Here is a 19,939-nt window from a genome sequence, read left to right on the forward strand (position 1 = left end):
GTGCTTATCATTTGGCCAACAAAAGGATGATTCGATAATTCAAAACTCACAATTAAAAGGTAAGTAAATGATAATTAAGACTTTTCTATATAGTCTTTAACTCTATTTCCCCTACTGTTTAGAATAATCGATCTTTAGGCATACCTTTTATGAGAGCATCGACCAAGTTATCCTTCGATCTCACGTCAATTAAGGTGATAACTCTTTGTTCTCTCAGATAATTCAACAAAGCATGTCTCAGATTCTTTATCCATTTTGCCTATTTCCCAGCTAAGGCTAAAACAAAGAGTTCTGATTCCATAGACGACATTGCAATATAAGTCTATCTTTTGGATTCCTAAGCAATAGTAGCTCCACCCTAAGTGAATACATATCCACTGGCGGATTTACTATTTTTTTTTTCTAAACACAATTGAAGGATAACTAGAGTAGTGTAGAGCATAATCTTTAGTACCTTTGAGGTATCTTATAAGCCTATCTAGGGCATGCCAAAGCTCTTTACTAGGATTACTAGTGAAACGACTCAGCATGCTAACTGTAAAGGCTATGTCAGGTCTAGTGCATTTCAGTTTTGAAAGAACTCCATTCAGCAAGTATTTTACTCAACACAAGACCGACAAAAAGACTATCAGATATATTAGATTTATCATCTTTTAGCTTGTTCCTTATGTTCTCAAGTTTAATTAATTGAATTCGTATTAAATTTGAATTCAAAGAATTTCTCTGCTATGAGAGTTTTGGAGAGCCCTTCTTATTTATAGAACTAAGCATTCAAGTGGATTTATATCTTTTTCATTGTCTTATACTCACTGTAAGTCATAGCTAGATGAAGATTTGGAGAATTCCACAAGTAAACCCTACACAAATCTTCATATTTGTTCCATTGATATTCATCCATATTTTTCAATGTTAGATGCAAAATCATTTAATATATTATGGAATATTTTACCTTGTAGCCCACGGACTTCAAAGACTCTAATTTTGTCAAACCACTTTATAGAGTTGAAATTTGCCAAAATAGACTCCAAAAACAGATTTAGAGTGCCCAAAAACCTTATGATGGACTACTCTTGTTGCTGGAAATTCACTGGAATATTTTTCGGTTGTTAAAATTCGTAGGAAAGTGTACCGCGAAAACTTCAGATCGCCATATCTCCTTCGTTCGATCTTCGTTTAAGGCGAGTGACCACTCAAAACAATCGTCTCGACGAGTAGAACAAAGCCCGATAGGTTTCACTTCCTAAAACTAGCTAAAATTTCTGGGATCTGGATCGAAATGTTGCGGCTACAGTATCTTAAAACTCATATCCTGGAAAATCCTTCCGTCGAATTGCAAAAGTGATTTAAAATATGAGTCCCTCTTGATGAGATCTTCGAATAGAAACCTTACTCGCTCAAATTCGACATATAAAGCTAATACTTCAAGATTGTTGGAGGTAACGAGTTTGAGAGAGAAGGGTTTAGAGGTGCTTGAAGTATTACACCGAGAGACATCAAGTTTGGAATGCTCAATAATGTTACCTCCAACTAAACCCTAGAGATAATACAAGCTATTGGGCTCCAGCCCATATAGACCCAAATAAACATGCTTTCACTTATTGGGCTTATATATGAACATATTATTGGAATATATAATTAATATATCCAACATATACCACATAGTTTCGCATCCAACCTTACAAGACATCCGGGATGATGCCACGTGACCCAATCATAGTTGTACATCATGCCAACCCCTTCCCCTTTCCCAGTCCCTATATACCCCCCTCAGCCTAGAAATTTTTTATCGCATTTTGTGTCAGTTAATTCAACCTCTCCTTCTCCCACTTCATAACTTTCATTATTGTCCCTAAAATGAGTTCGAATATACAAACATTTCATGCAATTGTAGTTCCCAGTGATATGACATTTGATGATGAGAAAAAAGCGATGCATATTGCTCGTGACACTTCTTTTGATGAATTGAATCAAAAGATTCATAAAAATTAAGGCTCTAAAGAAACCAATCAGTTTCTCAGGTGACGACAAGAGATCTTGTTGACACTCGTAAATATACAAGTGTGGCAATTTCTGATGATGAGTATCTGGATGTAATGATCAAAGCATTTGTTGCTCAGCCTTAGAGGAATTTCGTTTTCTTGTACGTGAATATTGATATTACTTAGCATTTGTCAATACCAATTCGGTTGCTAGATATCAATAGCCAATTAGAGTATGTATCACCGTTTGCACCTTAGCATATCAGTCAATGGTTAAGGATGAAGACAACGACACCTAGATGACGGATCAAGATGATGACAATGATCATGAAGACAAAGAGACCATTTTAGCTAATGATATTGATTAGTCAGATAGTGATGGCGATGATCAAGTTCATGCTGACCTAATTCCACAAAAGAGGGTCCCCCTATGCATAATTGCTCAATCAGCATGTGCTAGTAAGTACACACATAAAGTGAAGGATTAGTTTATAAGTAAAAATATTTATGTTTAATATTATGATTATTTCGTTTCTTAATCAAAAATGGATATGTGTATCTATAGGTAACCTTATTACTCTATTTTGGAATGACATTCCATATTACTTCGTAATTAATTTGGATCACCCTCACGAAGAGCTTACGGATTTTGAACATTCGCTTGAGGGTCCATGAACGTCAAAAAATGAGTTGTTTGTTAAACACAAATTTGAGTCAAGCAAGCTGTGCAAAATGTAGTGTTTGAGAGTATGAATGCTTAATTTGTAATTAAATGTCAAAAATATCAACTTGGTTTCCCATTGAGAGTGAGGATAATTAACCGAAGAATGGTAACATCTGTGTCATCAGTAAACGAGCGAGAGATCATAGTTGTGTGATACTTTAAAACCGTGAAGTGTGTTGTGATTCTTTATGGTATCAACACATTAGATGTTGAGATATATAGTCCCACGTTGATTGGATGGGCAACTAATATGCCCTTTATAAGGCCTTGGGCACTCCCACCCCTTGAGCTAGCTTTTGGGGTGGTGTATCCCAAGGTTCTTTACATGGTATCAGAGCCTCACCGTCCCCCGCTTTAAAAAGTGAAATTAAAATAAAATAAAAAAGCACAAAAAGGTAAACCAAAAATGGGCCTGTGCAATTTCCACGCTTCTAGCCTAAAAGGCTCTTGCGTGAGGGGGCGTGTTGAGATATATAGTCCCACATTGATTGGATGGGCAACTAATATGGCCTTTATAAGGCCTTGGGCACTCCCACCCCTTGAGCTAGCTTTTGGGGTGGTGACCTCAAGGTTCTTAACATTAGACACCATTAATTCTTCCTTTGCCATCTAATCCAATAGTATGTTTACATACAAGTCCAATAGGTGAAAGTAGGGTTATTTAGATGCATATGGGCTAGAGCCCAACAACTTGCATTATTTCTAGGGTTTCCTAAGCTGAAGGTAACACTGTTGAGCATTTCAAATTTGATGTCTCTTGGTGTAATATTTCAAGTACCTCTAAACATTTCTCTCTCAAACTCATTACCTTCAACATGATATAAGAATATCAACATTCATTACCACATATAAGACATATACACGTAATAAATATTTCAAAAAACCCTCATGCATATACCTAAAATGTCTTTTATGTGGTGATGAATATTGATACGTGGTACATATTCGTAAATAGGTTCTAAATTATAATGTTTTCGTAATTATTTATTAAAAAAATAATATTTTAATTTTTTTTCCCTCTCTTTACGTGGACTCATTCTTTTAACAAACTTATTTAGTGTGTAACAAATTTATTTTCTACAATTATTTAAACTTTCCTTTTACGAAAAAAAAGGAAGAGAAAAAAGTTCATTCTTTTTTCTTTTCTCTCCTCCTAAAAAGTATACAAAATAAATATTAAGAATTGTAAAAATAATAGTATTATTTTCTCTCTTTAATAGGAAGAGAGATCAACTTGGTCAAGTTGAAAGTACTAGCTTTTATCGTCTCTTTAATTTTGTTGTTTATTCTAAGTCATAACAATAATAATGTCTATACATAATTTAATTAATCTTTTGATTATTGTAGAAGTTTAATACAAATTTAAAATATGACCTTTTTTAATTTTTACTATTATGTATCGTTTTTGAGCACCTGATGTGCAGCACCCACCGAGGAAATTTTAATTGAAGTTATCGTCATTTTTTGTTCCGTCATATCTACACGTGATGTTTGGACATTGCCTATAATTTTCACAAGATTCACTATTTTCAGTCATTGTTCTGATAGAGAAGTTGTTTATTAAACCACAAGCTTTTAAAGTTGAATACATGTGAAGACCAAGACAACCGCATCGACACCTCACGGAGACAGAAAGAGTTATCGTTTTGAGCACCCTATGTGCACAACCCACCGACTAAAATTTTATTCAATTTATCGCTATTTTTTTGTTCATTCATATGCGTGATGTATGGAAATTGTCTTTAATTTTCATAAGACCCACTATTAAATGAACTTTTTTTAAGTCATTGTTCTGGATAAACAAAAAATTTACTATATATATAATCACACGCTTATAAAGTTGTGTACTTGCGAAGACTGAAGACCAAGACAAACAGCAAGGTAAGAAACTTTAACTCAATTAAATTCGCACTTTACGACAACAAGCGGAGACAGAAACAGCTATCGTTTTGAGCACCCCATGTGCAGCATCCACCGAGGAAATTTTAATTTAAGTTATCGTGATTTTTTGTTCCGTCGTATCCACACGTGATGTATAGAAATTGTTTTTAATTTTCACATGATACCCACTATTAAACGAATTTGGCTTTCAGTCATTGTTCTGATACGTAAGTTGTTTATTTTAACAAAAGCTTTTAAAGTTGTCTACATATGAAGACCAAGACAACAACAGCTACTACTATGGTAAGAAAATTTAAATCAACTAAATCCCCAGTTTACAATGCCAAGCAGAAATAGTGTGTACACAATCCCCAATCCATAATGCATTTGTTGCCGTCCACCCAACAAAAGTCAGTTGAGGGCAGGCTTAATTTTCCATTTCTTCATATTCACTTGTGATGCGTAAAAAATTTATTTAAAAAGAAATCCAATCAAAGATGAAAAAAAGATTTATATTTTACTATCATGCATTATAAAGAAAAATAAATAAATAAATAAGAAATACCAATTTTAACTGCGGAACCACTTTAATAAATTAGAAGGTAAAAAGATAAACTAACGTGCCATAGATTACCGTGAATTGATAATCTGTTAATTTATTTGAATTGTTGTTTATTGTTATCGACTTGACTGAATAAAGAAAAAAGCTTTGAAGAAAACAGTAAAAAAGAGAGTAAACGATGTGATTAGTTTATTGTGAACTTATATATGCGTCAAAACTGTCCCGCTACATATTTGAATATAAAAAAAGGCACATGCGCACAATCAACTATAATGCCCTTAACTTTTTACGAAAAGCTCAGCTAACTTTTAGTTCCTTTACATTGTTGAGATCTGTAACTAATGTGGAGTTTATAAGGTCGTGGGCACTCCCACCCTTTAAACTAGTTTTTGGGTGGTAAATTCCAAAGTTCTTTACATACATGTTTACATTACATTAAGATTATGCGTCAAACATGTCCCGCTGCATATTCAATAAAACAAATGGCGCATGCTGCACATTCAACTCAGGGCCCTTAACTTTTTACAAAAAGCTCATCTAATTTTTAGCACATGTACATGTTTACATTACATAAAGATTATGCATCAAACATGTCCCGCTGCATATAATTCAATAAAACAAATGGCTCGTGCTGCATATTCAACTTAGTGCCCTTAACTTTTTACGAAATGTTAAGAACCTTGGGATACACCACCCCAAAAGCTAGCTCAAAGGGTGGGAGTGTCCAAGGCCTTATAAACTCCACAGTAGTTAGCACATACAACCAATGTGGAACTATATATCTCAACACGCCCCCTCACACGAGAGCCCTTTGGGCTTGAAGCGTGGACAATGCAACAGGCCCAGCCTACCTGTGCTAAGAAACGCCACAAGAGAAAGTGGGGGGCGACAAGGCTCTGATACCATGTAAAGAACCTTGGGATACACCACCCCAGAAGCTAGCTCAAAGAGTGAGAGTGCTCAAGGCCTTATAAAGGCCACATTAGTTGGCACATACAACCAATGTGGAACTATATATCTCAACAAATGTAACAGCCTCAAACCCAGTAGCATGATATTGTCCGCTTTGCCCACGGGCTCACGGTTTTGTTTCTTGGGACACCCCACAAAAGGCCTCACACTAGAAGAGGTATCCACACCCTTATAAGGCATGCTTCGTTCTCCTCTCCAACCGATGTGGGACATTACATCCTCCCCCACTGGGAATACAGCGTACCCGCTATACACACCGGTCCAGGAGGCTCTGATACCATGTTAAGAACCTTGGGATACACCACCCCAAAAGCTAGCTCAAAGGGTGGGAGTGCCCAAGGCCTTATAAACTCCACAGTAGTTGGCACATACAACCAATGTGGAACTATATATCTCAACACGAAAAGCTCAACTAAACTTTAGCTCCTGTGTTCACATTATATAAAGATTATGCGTAAAAATATGCATCAAACCTGTCCCGCTGCATATTTCAACATAACAAATGGCACATGCTGCACATTCAACTTAATTATTCTTAATAAAAGGACTCAAATCCAAGGATTAGGAACTTAGAAGCCCATCAATGTTCAAACTTTTTATATTATAAGTATTTTTATTGATAATATAATTTCATATTGAATTTTAATTATGTAATTTTTATTGAATTTTAATTATGTAATTTTATATTTTAATTATAATTTTTAAAATATATATAATTTATTCCCGTCACTTTGGTCCTTCAGTCCACTGCACTGGCCTCTATTATTAAGAATTTGATTTATAGTAAGAAAAATAAATAATCAGGAAGTATCAATTTCAACAGCGGGAACGCTTTATAAAATTAAACGTAGAAAGATAAAGTAAAATGCCGTATATTAACGTAAATTTATGAAAAATATTTATATTTAAAAATTACTTAAATAGGGAAGGATTTTAAAAATATATAATAAAAGATATAGTTATTAATGTGATTTATCATGAAAAGATCGATGCTTGTGTAATAAAAAAGAAGTTGAAATGACATTGAAGGAAAATATAAGAAAATAAGAATACACTTAATTATGCTAAAGAAAGAGCATAAGTGACGTGAATGGTTCGATTTGCTAACATGCTAAAGAAAGAACATTGCTAACATGAAAATTTTGAATTCACGAGTCTAAACCAGAAAAATTATTTAAATCAAGCAACTGAGACAAAGTAGTAATAAGGGGCCAGAGATTTAGGTAATTTATAAGAGATTATATATTATTTTCATCGTGCCAAACAAAAAATGATCCAAATCCATTTTTTATTACTATACACGGTTTGTAATCAAATGAATTAATAGGGATTAATTTAATTTGTCTAATCAATTGAATGATAATCAAAATTAGGCCCAGCCCAGCCCAGTAAATTCAAAATCCTAGTCCATTAATATCCTTGAATGAAAGAAATCCAGATCCATATATTTGTTAAGACTCTACAACCACGAAGGAAAATTTAAGTTATTCGGAATTTTGACGAGGGAGTTGCGAAATTCACCTCAGATAATAAAATTTATCAGTCTGCTTCTGCTATATGGAGCAAACTTTTGAAGATCCAGGTTTCTGCTTGTTATATATATGGGTAAAGAGGAGTAGTCGAGACCTTCTATCAAACTTAGCTCATGCTAATTAACAAAATTGTTTTATCTTCCTATACGTGCAACAATTATTTCTACTTTATGTTTATATTTTTATTCTTCATTTTCCCTTTATGAGAAAAACTAAGAGAAATAAATTCATTTTTTGTAGTGCATGATTAAAAAAAAAGACGTGGAAATCATATTATTATTATCTTTTCTCAAAGATACTTCATGAATAAGGATGCTCTTGCTGTTATCAACAACTTGGCGATGATATACAAATCTATTATCTTTATTTTAGAAAAATAAAAATAAAAAGTACGACTGTCTCTACCATCTCTTTAATTTTATTCTATCTTCATGAATTTAGACAGCATTTTTTTTTTTTGCTACCAGTATCCTTTTAAGCAACCTGTTGCCCACTGACCACGTAAACTAAACTGACTTGGATTTTCACAAGGCCCAATATAAAATGACTTCGGTTATCTCAATCATTGTTCTTGATGGGCCTATGGTGTATTATTGGACGACAAGCTTTTAGAGTACACTTATGAAGACACGGACATTTAATACACTTTTGCTGTAAAATTTCTTTGCATTATTACAATGTTTTCAAGTTATTAAAAAAGGTTGACTATCTAAATCTATTTTTTTTAACAATATACTAAAATATTATTTTATTAGTGTAAAAAAATTTATATTTACAATGCATCACTGCCAAATTCTTTCTCTTTTGTGTTTGTAGTTATCCAATCACTGATGTTGGATATGCTGCCTTTGAAAGTATAAGGCTACAAATATGATGTTACAATTGGAAATCACGGGTTTTTTTTATCTCAGTAGTCTCATTTTGATAAAGATTGACTAGAATAATTTTTTGGACAAACTTATTATCTATATAATGTATAACAACGTGGTACTATGAAAACCGTCTTAAGACGTGACACTTAAACAACCGCGTCCTTCGCATTTGTTCCTAGCTAATCACGTGCGAATGAGTGCAGAATATTTAACAAATTTAATATAAATTTAACAAAAGATTAACAAATTTAATAGAATAATTAATACAATAATAAAAAAAATTTATGCAATTAAATATAAAACAGTAATAATATAAATAATAGCAAATTATAAAAATTAAATACACTAACCTAAGATTTTTAGACAAAAAATATACGACATTTAAAGAACCTAAAAATACAATTACGCATAAAATATAAGGCCACTAACCTAAGATATCACTAACATAAATATAGCATATTTAACAAATTTTATAAAATAGTTAATATAATAATAATAACATTTTATGAAATTAAATACAAAATGGTAATAATATAAATAATAGCAAATTATAACAATTAAATCCACTAACCTAACATTTTTAGACAAAAAAAAAATAGCTTTACAGAAAACCTAATAATACAATTATGAAAATATAAAGTCACTAACCTAAGATTTTAATAATATGAATATAGCACATTTAACAAATTCAATAATATAACTAATAAAATTTTATGCAATTAAATATACATCACTAGAAATATAAATAATAGCAGACTATAAAATTAAAATGCCCTAACCTATGGCTTTTATAAAATAAGTATAGGAAATTTAAATAATAAAGGTTTAAATAATACTTACTTAAAATAACACTTTCAAAACGAAATAAGCTTCTGACTTCTAACACCATACAAAATGGGATCAATCTAACACCATACTAAAGAGAGAAAAAACTCACAGAACCATCACTTTGCCTAATCTCTGCTAACTATGGAAAAAAATTTGCTCTCCGACAGCATCCCTGATCGACGACAATGGGAGAAACTGCTGGGGAAGGGAGGGGAGTTTGTAATGTCCTGCATGCACCTGCACCTGATGCGGCTGGGAGAGTACCGATTTCAAGACGCAGCTTTCAGACCGCCGTGTTTGTTGCAAAACATGGTGGACCGCTGGTGGCACGAGGCTGGATCGGGACCGCAGCAGGTGCCACCTGACAGCACTGGTACCGCGATCAGTTTCCATTTATTTAGCCTGTCGTGTCTTATAACGGTTGCAAGTTATTGGAGAATATTCTTGGATAAGATCAGATCAATGTAGTTTGTTATAGTTTGTTATGATGTACATCTTGTTACCTAGTTTAATGTGTTTTGTTATGATAGGATAGAGTTGTTTACGTAGGTTGCTGTCTATTATTTTTAGTCTTATCTTTTTGTACTGATATGCCTTATATTAAAGGCACCATTGAACCCAGTAAAATACAAGCTTTACGATACCAAATTTATTATGGTATCAGAGCAGGTTCGAACACTTCCGCAAAACTCTGATCAAAGTTGATAGCTGGTGTGCAGCCTGGTCTCATTTAGTCGCAGAAACAACAATGGCACTGGATGAGGATCAGCAACCTGCAACAACATATTCAGCAATGACTCCTGAGATTATTAATCGCCTATTGAGTTTGGTTGAGCAGCCTCGCTCAACAGACAAGCTTTCTGCTAATGCAGAAAATTATGCAGTATGGATCATCGATAGTGGGGCATCCCAACATATGACAAGGTTGCTTTTGGTGCTCTGTGATGTCAAGAATATTCTCCAATACAAGTTGTTATGCATTATAGTAGTATTTCATCAAGAAATTATTCCGATGATAGTTTTTAAAGAACATACTTCTAGGGTCAAAAGGCCCGCAATCACCAATTTACCATATACATTTTTGTGGCCAGTGCTTTCTCAACTACAATTTTGCCGAAATGAAGAATATGGCGAAGGCTGGTGAAGTGGTGATATAGTTTGATGATGCTGCAATCATTGCTATAACGATAATTTTAGGTGTAGTTTTCTTCCTAACTCTCCATGTCGTTTGATTCAGTACGGGCTAGAGGGAAGGGGAAAAAATGGCAGCTCCCTGGTTCTGGAGAGCAAAAGAGAAACAGAACAATGAGTTTGAGATATTCAATTCTTTTTCCCTCTCTTAAAGCCTGTTTACCGTATTTGGATTTATGTTGCTTTAAAGCCTGTTTGGCGAATATTTTTAGGAAAAAATATTTTTCGAAACGACGTCGTTTTGGTATTGAAATCTAAAAAATTATAAATATAAAGACTATTATAATCCTGAAATAAATTAAAATTATAAAATACCATAATTTTCGTCCCAAAACGACGTCATATTTGATTTACTGCAGATAACTTGTCTGCGATAACTGCAGAAAAAACGAATCCATATTTTTAAGTTAAAAGTTATTTTAAGTTAAAATAAAAAATAAGAGCTTAAAAAATAATAATTTTTTTTTTGTGATTATATAAATTTTTTAGATTGAAAGTTATTTGTGGTTATTTTAAAGCATGTTTGGCGTATTTGTGATTAGTTGAAAATTTTATATTTCACATGTAGCGTGAAATTCTTTTTAATCAGTAATCTAGATTTTACTATAATGTGAATACTATTTGATCTGTTTCTTTAATAGATAACTAAGAAATATATTTGCAAAAGCAAATTACTAGCAATTGTTAAGCAGAATACTTCAATAAAGGACCGACTATTGTTTCTTCAAAAATACTAGTAGAGGTAGCATCATCATCTGATAGAGTTTGGTCAGAGTTGATTTCGAGATCTCCTTGAATCATTTCAGTTGGATAAAAAGAAGGCTTTGGAGGCATTTCAATGCTCTCAGTATCTCCTTCGAGCATCTCTATTACTTTGTTCATTGAAGGACGATCAGTGGGTTTCAACTGTATACACCATAGTGCAATTAAGAACATCTTCTTCACATTATTCTTTTCCTCATTGGAAACTTCTTTCGTTTCTATCTCCCTTTCTTCAATCAATTGATTGTAAATCCAAGAGGGAAAGAAAAGTTGGCTTGAATGATCTGCATGTCGATTCAAGTTTCTTCTCCTGTTTGCCAATTCCATCAAAAGCATTCCAAAGCTGTAGACATCAGCCTTGTAGGATACTCCTCCAATGTTCTGGTAGAATAATTCAGGAGCCATATATCCAATTGTTCCTCTCGCTGCAGTCAAAGTGACGATGCTATGGTCAATAGGATAAAGCTTTGCAAGACCAAAGTCTGAAACCTTAGGGATAAAGTTGTCGTCAAGAAGGATGTTATGGGGCTTGATATCAAAATGCAAAATTTGCATGTCACAGCCTTGATGTAGATAAGCAATACCACGAGCCACTCCTAGAGATATATCGTACATTTGCTCATAAGTTAAAGAGATATCATTCTCTTTGGACAAAATATATTTATCAAGAGAGCCATTGGGCATATATTCATAAACAAGAGCACGTTTTGATGCTTCAAAACAAAATCCAATAAGTCGCACCACATTGGCATGATGTATTCTTCCTATGGTTGCGACTTCACTTATGAAATCTTGCGCATTAGCCTTAGGTTTACCCAACATCTTTATGGCAACAAAGGGCCCACTGCGTAACTTTCCTTGATAAACAGAGCCATAGCCTCCTTCACCAAGCTTGTACTTGAAACCTCTAGTCATCTTCTTTATCTCTTTGTATGAATACCTTATTGGCATGAGGGTATTTCCTCGCAAAAAATCTTCTATAATTTCATATATTGATGCATGTCTTCTTCGACATGTATATATCAATAGCGCAAAGAAAACTATGAGGCCCAACACAATTTTTATTGCAATGTATGATGACAAGACATACCTTCCCGTATATCTTCCTATCTCAATACCAAGTTTAGAATCGGAAAAGCCTCTGGATGCACTGTTTGTTTTCCAACCTATTACTTGTAATACTCCTGTGCAAGATATATCACGGCAAAATAATAAACATAACATTCTTCTGTAGCATTCGTAACTAGGAGAAAGGACATGCGTTATACTTTTTTTTTACATACATGTTGTAAAATTAAATAAGATATGAAATGGGGCACCATGAAATTTATTTGTTTTGAAAATGTGAATATTTTGTACAAAATCTTTTAGAAGTAGCCAAGCACTCAAATGTAATGTTGGTCTAAAATGAAATCGGGCAACCTTTCATTCATGTTTTTTTTATGTGGGCAAACTCTCTTTCTAGTCATAGAAGGATATAGGTGTCATCGTTTTAGTCTGTTAAACAGTTTTGACATCAGTATGATTCCTCAATCATGGAAATTAAATCAATATGGGAATCAAAAAAATATACATCAATTTGTTTGGTCAATTCTCGAAAATACATCAATTTAACTAGTCCCTAAGTCTCACGATCTGGATACTAAATATGCTTTTGATATCACTTCCCATGATTCAGGAACTAATTAATTGATATCAAAATCCTTTAGAGAACCATGGCGATCACACTTTACCTTCATAGGACTAGAAAATGGATTTACCCTTTTTTAATACCTACTCACACAATATAATTGGTCAATTATGATGTAATGGAGAAAAAATATTACCTTTAGCAATGCCATATATAATATCTGCAAGAAATTTTAGTGAAGTTAATAAATGGAAGAGATAACATAGAAGACTGCAATTTAACATGAAGAAAAATAGTAAGCATAACAAGAAGGTATAACTTATGGCCTCTAACCGATTAACAATTTTAATGAAAGCCCCCAAGATAATCGATTTTCAGCTTTTTGGAAAGGGCAGAAATGATTACCTTCTTGGTGGTAATTGATTACCACCGACAGCAAAATAATTGCTATAAATATCTGAGAATGTTTGGATGGACTTTTGAAAACATAATTTTTTATTTATTACTTTTTTCTATAAAAACTTAAAAAAAAAAACTAAATCTATTTATATTTGGATGGAATACCTGAAAACACTTTTAACTAAATCTATTTTATATTATGGAATTGTCTAATACAGTGTAAATAGGGTAAGCTGGGTAAGCTTTGCCTAAGTTAGCTTAGCTCTATAACAACCTTTACTAGTAATGGTGGATTTAATGTTGAAAAATAATTAGAAATAAAAGAAATAAGTCACCTTTGGTGAAAAAAAGAGTTAAAATGACAGTAAAGTAGTAAAAATGTGGGTAAATAAATGTTAAAAATAATCAAGTATGAGACAGTGGTATCAGAGCCGGATTGGGCTCGAGCTAGCCTAGTGATTGGCTAGGAGGCGGGTCGAGTACTTTGCGCTTCGGGTACTCGGTTGAAGGGGAGTATACCAATGGTGGGTTTCACACTTGAGGGGGAGATTGTTGAGATATTCAAGTGTGATGAGTCCCACATTGGTTGGTAATGAGCTAAGTGAAGAGTATATAAATGAAAGGACCCATGAACCCAATGCCTTAAGGTTTTGGGTTGAGACATTGTGTCGGATCCACTTGCTACGGTTGGTGTAGCCTTAGCTCATTGGTGGTGGTTCCCCGCCACGGGCTTCCCCTGGACCTGCTTGACATTGGAGTTTGAGGGAACGAATTTCCCAACAGTGGTATCAGAGCCAAACGATCTGGGCTAAGTGTTTGGGAAGGCCTCTGCAGAAGGCTAGTGTGACCCTAATATTTGAAAAGAAAAAAAGACTTCCGCAGAAGTTGACCTTAGAGTAAGAATGATATTGGGTCTCACACTTGAGGGAGGATGTTGAAAATAATCAAGTATGAGTTGTAAAGAAGTACCACATAGACTAGACATAGACCAAGTGATGACCATATAAGTGTGAAAGACCCATAAACCTGCAGCCTTAAGGTTTTGGGTTGAGATGTGGTGTCGGCCCACTTATTATGGTTTGTCATTTGGCCCATTGGTGGATGTACCCTTTGCAAGGGTTTTGGACTCCCTCGTTTCATTCCCAACAATAAAGTTATCCAAAAAGTGAAAGTAAATATAAAAAAGTGACTAGAAAAATATTCTAGTCCATAGGGTAAAATTTGGTAATGAATGGAGGTGTGTAGATAGATAAGCTTATACCCACTGATAAAGTAAACTCATTAATTGACTCAATTAAGTCACTGTTCTCCTTCTTCTACGTTTCATCCGACGACAGTAAGGGAAAGAAAAAATGGAGATTTTGGTTTTAAATCTTCCAAAATTCATAACTTGAGCTAGAGACCTCCAAATCACTCCGTTCCAAAGCCAAACCTGTGAGAAATTTCGAGAGGAATCTATTGGTACCAGTATTTTTGGGTGGGGTTCACTGTAGAGAGAGATCTTCTCCCCCAAAGATTTCGAATTTTATGGAAAAGATAGATTTTGATGGAGCTTGAGGCCATGGGAGCTTAGGAACTCATCTCTCCTTTGTTCTAGAGTGCATTGTGGTAAGAAATTCCCTTCCTTTTCATGTTTTTATGAAGATTGAATTTAGGTTTTCATTTTGAAAATTTGTTTTGATTGAGCATGTTAGAGCTTGATTCAAGTTTAGCTCATGTTGAGAAAAGTGTTTAGATGAGAATTTTAACGGTGAAAATGTATTTGAAAAATTAAAGATAACGTATTTTTGAATAGTGTCGTATACGTGAATAGTGACGTATACATGAATAGTACTGTAGAGAGGAAAAGTACTGTATATATATGAATTAATGAATCTTGGATTAAAGGTGTGTGATAAGCTTGAATTTGATGGATTAAAGCATTGGAATCATGAAGTTGGCATGATTTCTTGTATGTGCCTCTTAGCCATTTTCAAAGGAAGTATGTGCTATGAGTTACTGTTTTACAAAGCGAGCATAATTTTATGCGTGGAATAATATTTTAAGGTGTATGGACCTTCGCTTTGGTGAAATAAAAAAGAAAATAAGGTAGCTCCTTTGTATGACCTTAAAATGAGTTTTAGCCATTTTCAAAGGAGGTATATGTTCGGAGATATTATTTCGCAAAGTGAGAACACTTATATGCGTAAAATAATTTATATAGGTGGCTAAGCTTGGGTTTAGGCACTAGACAAAGAGAAATCTTATAGCTCCATTGTAATGGGCATTCTGCCTTAAGTTGAGACTATCCTAAGACTAAGTGAATGTGTGAAATTTTGTGGGGATTTATTGAACAAAGAACCACCCACTCATAACTTAATATGATTAAGTAAAAAGAAAATAAACAATAAAGTGTGTGTCTTGTATATTTACATGGCATTATATCATTTTATTGAGTTTTGTGTTGAATTCCTTCTCTAGGTGTACCTAGGGACTGTGAACGTTTGGATTCTCGTGGAGCATGATAAGTAGCTTGTTCTTCAAGTAAGCAAATTGTAAAGCTCCAAGAGGTAAGCTCTATGTTTATGGGGTTCGCTCCTACTTTGTGTTTCGCCATAGTGTACGGACTGTGGTCAGGTTGTATGATATGTATGAGATATATGATATAGATGCATTCATATAGAGCTATATGATAATATGATATGTTTTGTTATGATATGACTTCTGTAATATGATTTCTGTAACAATATCTGGCCATTGATTGTATAGTACCCGGATGTTCGCTTTGGGGTCCTCCCTCGGGACTGATGGTGTACGCCTCTGATATGTTCTGGTTCCGCTTTGGGGTCCTCCCTCGGGAACACGTGCGTTGATTTCCGCTTGGGGTCCTCCCTTGGGAATGACTGCGTACGCCTCTGATATGTTATGGTTCCGCTTTGGGGTCCTCCCTCGGGAACACGTGCGTTGATTTCCGCTTGGGGTCCTCCCTTGGGAATGACTGCGTACGCCTCTGATATGTTCTGGTTCTGCTTTGGGGTCCTCCCTCGGGAACACGTGCATTGATTTCCGCTTGGGGTCCTCCCTTGGGAACAAGTGCGTTGATTTCCGCTTGGGGTCCTCCCTTGGGAATATCTGCGTACGTTTCTGATAAGATATGTGTATATGTTTTGTTTAGTTATGATATTTGATTATATGACATGTTTTATGGGATATGAATGATGATTTTGTAAATGATATTTGTTACGTACGTTGATTTCCGCTTGGGGTCATCCCTTGGGAACGATTGCGTACGTCTCTGATATAACACGTTTTGTTCTGATGTGAGTATTGCGATGATTTTTGTAAAAGATATTTGTTACGTGCGTTGATTTTTGCTTGGGGTCATCCCTTGGGAACGATTGCGTACGTCTCTGATATAACACGTTTTGTTCTGATGTGAGTATTGTGATGATTTTTGTAAAAGATATTTGTTACGTGCGTTGATTTTCGCTTGGGGTCATCCCTTGGGAAAGACTGCGTTTGTCTTTGATAAGATATGTATATATGCTTTGTTCAATTATGATAATTGCTTATATGATGTTTTGTATATTATGTATCTGACTGTCATGCAGAAAGTGAGCCCAGGGTATGGAGGGTTTTCCATAAACCTGGAGTTTACTAGAGATTCGTCTCTAACCCCGTTTGGGGATATGATTTCAGGAACACAGTTAATTGACGAGCCTCACGGGACAAGGACACTAACCGTGGCTAGAGGTACTAGTATGAGGATGTGGAGTTCTGGATGGTCGGATGCTACTATTTGTTTTAGACGTATTTTTGGAAAAGATGTATTGTTGCATAGTGTTCATATTCGATACATGTACATTTATGTATTCAGGCATGATGATATGACTATGTAGTATTCAGTTATGTTATGTATTGGATTGCATGCTATTAGATTTGTGGCACGGAGCCAAGTTCAGCATGCGCCCATAGATGGGTATCTGAGTATATTTGCATGACTGGTACTTCTGGAAATATATATTGTTTAAACTGTCTATCAGGAACTCTTGAGAGTGGGATTGGAAAATCTCCAGTTGTCCGATTTACAGAGGTTACTCTGTCCGATTTTCGTCTCCGTAAAATAAGAATTAAATTAGAAGAAGTATGCAATGTGATATGTCATGTGAAAAAGGATTAAAGAAAAAGAAAAAGTTAGTTCGTATTTTCGTAAGTTAAGTCTTCCGCTGTTTCTGTTAAGTATCATATGCATGTTAATTGAACCGGCTCGAGGCAGGGGATGTTACAAGCTCTATCTTGGCCTTAACCCGGTCACTTGGTCAGTTACTTATCATATGTTTTAAGAATTTCACCTAACATTGTACAACACCAAAAAGTTACTTGACCTAAAAGATTGGCTATACACCCTTAATAAGTCAACCAAACAATTCTTATTTCTATAGGATAACGACTTACGAAATATTTGTTTTGAATTGGGATTCAGATCCTAGTGGTCACCGGAAAAATGGATGGATAATGTTAGCGAAAAAAATTGTGGCAAAATTTAGTTTTGTGAATCTTGTCTCACAAAAGAAAGAAAAATGGTGTGCTATAGAATAGAATAAAATTTAAAGAGATAACTCCTTACCTTCCACAAATATGCGCTGCTTTGATAGAGTTCCTTAAAAAGAAAAGAAAAAGAGAAAGGAAAAAAAATTAGATTTTGGAGAAGACAAAAAATTAAACAATCAGTTTAATTTTGTTGCTTCAGAAATTGTTGAATCAATACTACGTGAATGCATACAGTTTGTCAATTCTGTCCTCAATGACCATGAGTACAGGGTTTGCGATGATTAATTGTTACTTTTTGCGATGAATGTGTATTGGGTATTTTACTTTGGAAGACTAAAATTTAGGCCCAATAAGAGTGAATTAAAAATGATTTCACTGTTCAACATAAATTGTAAAGGATTAGTCTTTTTTATATTCTAGTAAATAATTTTAGTTCCTATACTATACATATATAAAAATGTGTGAAATCTATATTTGTTTTTCTCTCTTCTCTTCACATAGCCTCACATGAACCTTAAATATTTTTATGTGTATGTGTAGAAGATATAGTTATCTCTTATAATATGAGAAACATTAATCTTAAATTTTAATAATAATATGATAACTGTTAAGAGGCTAATTTGAAACCCAAAAAAATACAAAAGATCTTAAATGTTTGAAGACAGTGGAGTGAAATTTTTCTATACAGAAAAGTTAAAAATATAACTTAAGCATATGGGAAGATAAATGTAATTTATCCCATTTAAAAGCGAAAGAGAAATGTTATTCATGTACCATCTTTCCGTGGGGGAAAAACATTAGAATAGCAAAAAGAAAAAAGAAAAAATGTGTCTCCTTTTAAAGATATACATTTAGATCTTTATAAAAGAGAAATAGACAAAAAAAAAAAAAAATGAGTTTTACTAGAAAAAAAAAATTAAAAATTAAGATGTGAATTTCATTTGTTTGTGTCTGTATGTCTGAGTTTGTGTTGTTTAAGTACACACACTTTTTCCGGAAAGAAATTATGAATAGCAATTCTCAAAATAAGAAAAGAAGATCAAAGTCCTTCTTACCACATCTGACCTCAAATCCCAATGGAGTAGCACAGTAATCAGACCAGTATTCGCATCCAGGACTCTCAGTTGTTTCATTTAAGTAGCAAGCTCGCTTTCCACAAAGATCTTCACAAGGACGACCCATCCACGAAACATCAAATCCATAAACTAGCATCTCATGAATTTCATCATAGGAAAAGGTTTGGTTGTATATACCCAAATTCGAACCAGTAATATATCTCGAACCAAAAACTGATGTTGCAGCAATCAACTTCACATGGCAATCAGCTTTCAAGTTCCCAGCCGACAAGTCCCCAGCGATAGTATAAACATGGCCTTTGGAATGCCACTTGACACACGGACCTGTATCCACATATTGAACATCATCCCTCACTGGATTGCTACAGTTCAAGTAAATTACGTGCAGGAATTGAATGAAAGTTTGCATCCCTTCTCTCATTTGAGTGGCTTGATATGGATCCGTGTAGTAACTATTATACAAACCACCGTAATTGTAAGAATCAGTGAAATTGGATGCGGATAAGAAATAGCGAGGAATGGAGGAGCAATTATCAGACTCTTGAATACCAGGATCAACAAGCCGGATTGTGAAATTTTTGTAGTTGATTGCTTCCACATAGTATTTACCCGAAAACAAAGTCAACACTGTGACGTTGTTTTCGCAAGCTAGCTCGTACCTCGGGTCCCCGCAGTTTGCTGGGTCATGCTTCAGTCGAAATGGATGTCTTATGTTTGTGATTTTGCCGCAGGATGATGGGGCACATGTGTGGTTATTATTTGCAGCACAAGTTTGTTGGAGTAGTATAACTGTAATTTGGAGGAAGCGTAACAGTAATCCCTCATAGCTTGAGAAGGATTTCTCTCTGCACATGATTGTTGCTGAAAACTTATTTTCACTTCTTGTTCTGGGATTTTCTGAAAGGAAACAGGACATATTATTACGGACAAGTTCTAAGGACAAAACTGTCTTTCTCTAAGTCAAAGCAATCGAGCATTGACTTGGACTTTGAAAAATTCTT

General features: G+C 34.5%; 1 protein-coding gene across 1 annotated transcript; it reads right to left on the minus strand.

The window, feature by feature from the left end:
- Window positions 1-11,163: 11,163 nt before the first annotated feature.
- LOC133283872 (LEAF RUST 10 DISEASE-RESISTANCE LOCUS RECEPTOR-LIKE PROTEIN KINASE-like 2.1) lies at window positions 11,164-19,805 on the minus strand. Its single transcript, XM_061480796.1, has 4 exons — window positions 18,918-19,805; window positions 17,939-17,971; window positions 13,130-13,153; window positions 11,164-12,487 (listed from the first exon to the last, which is right to left on the minus strand). Exons 1-4 carry the CDS (start codon window positions 19,789-19,791, stop codon window positions 11,226-11,228), a joined length of 2,193 nt encoding a protein of 730 aa, XP_061336780.1. The 5' UTR covers window positions 19,792-19,805; the 3' UTR covers window positions 11,164-11,225.
- Window positions 19,806-19,939: the final 134 nt, after the last annotated feature.

Source organism: Gastrolobium bilobum, unplaced genomic scaffold (assembly GCF_033153095.1).
Source record: "Gastrolobium bilobum isolate Gb01-03AN ecotype WA unplaced genomic scaffold, APGP_CSIRO_Gbil_v1 utg13612, whole genome shotgun sequence".
In the NCBI taxonomy this organism is placed as follows: domain Eukaryota; kingdom Viridiplantae; phylum Streptophyta; class Magnoliopsida; order Fabales; family Fabaceae; genus Gastrolobium; species Gastrolobium bilobum.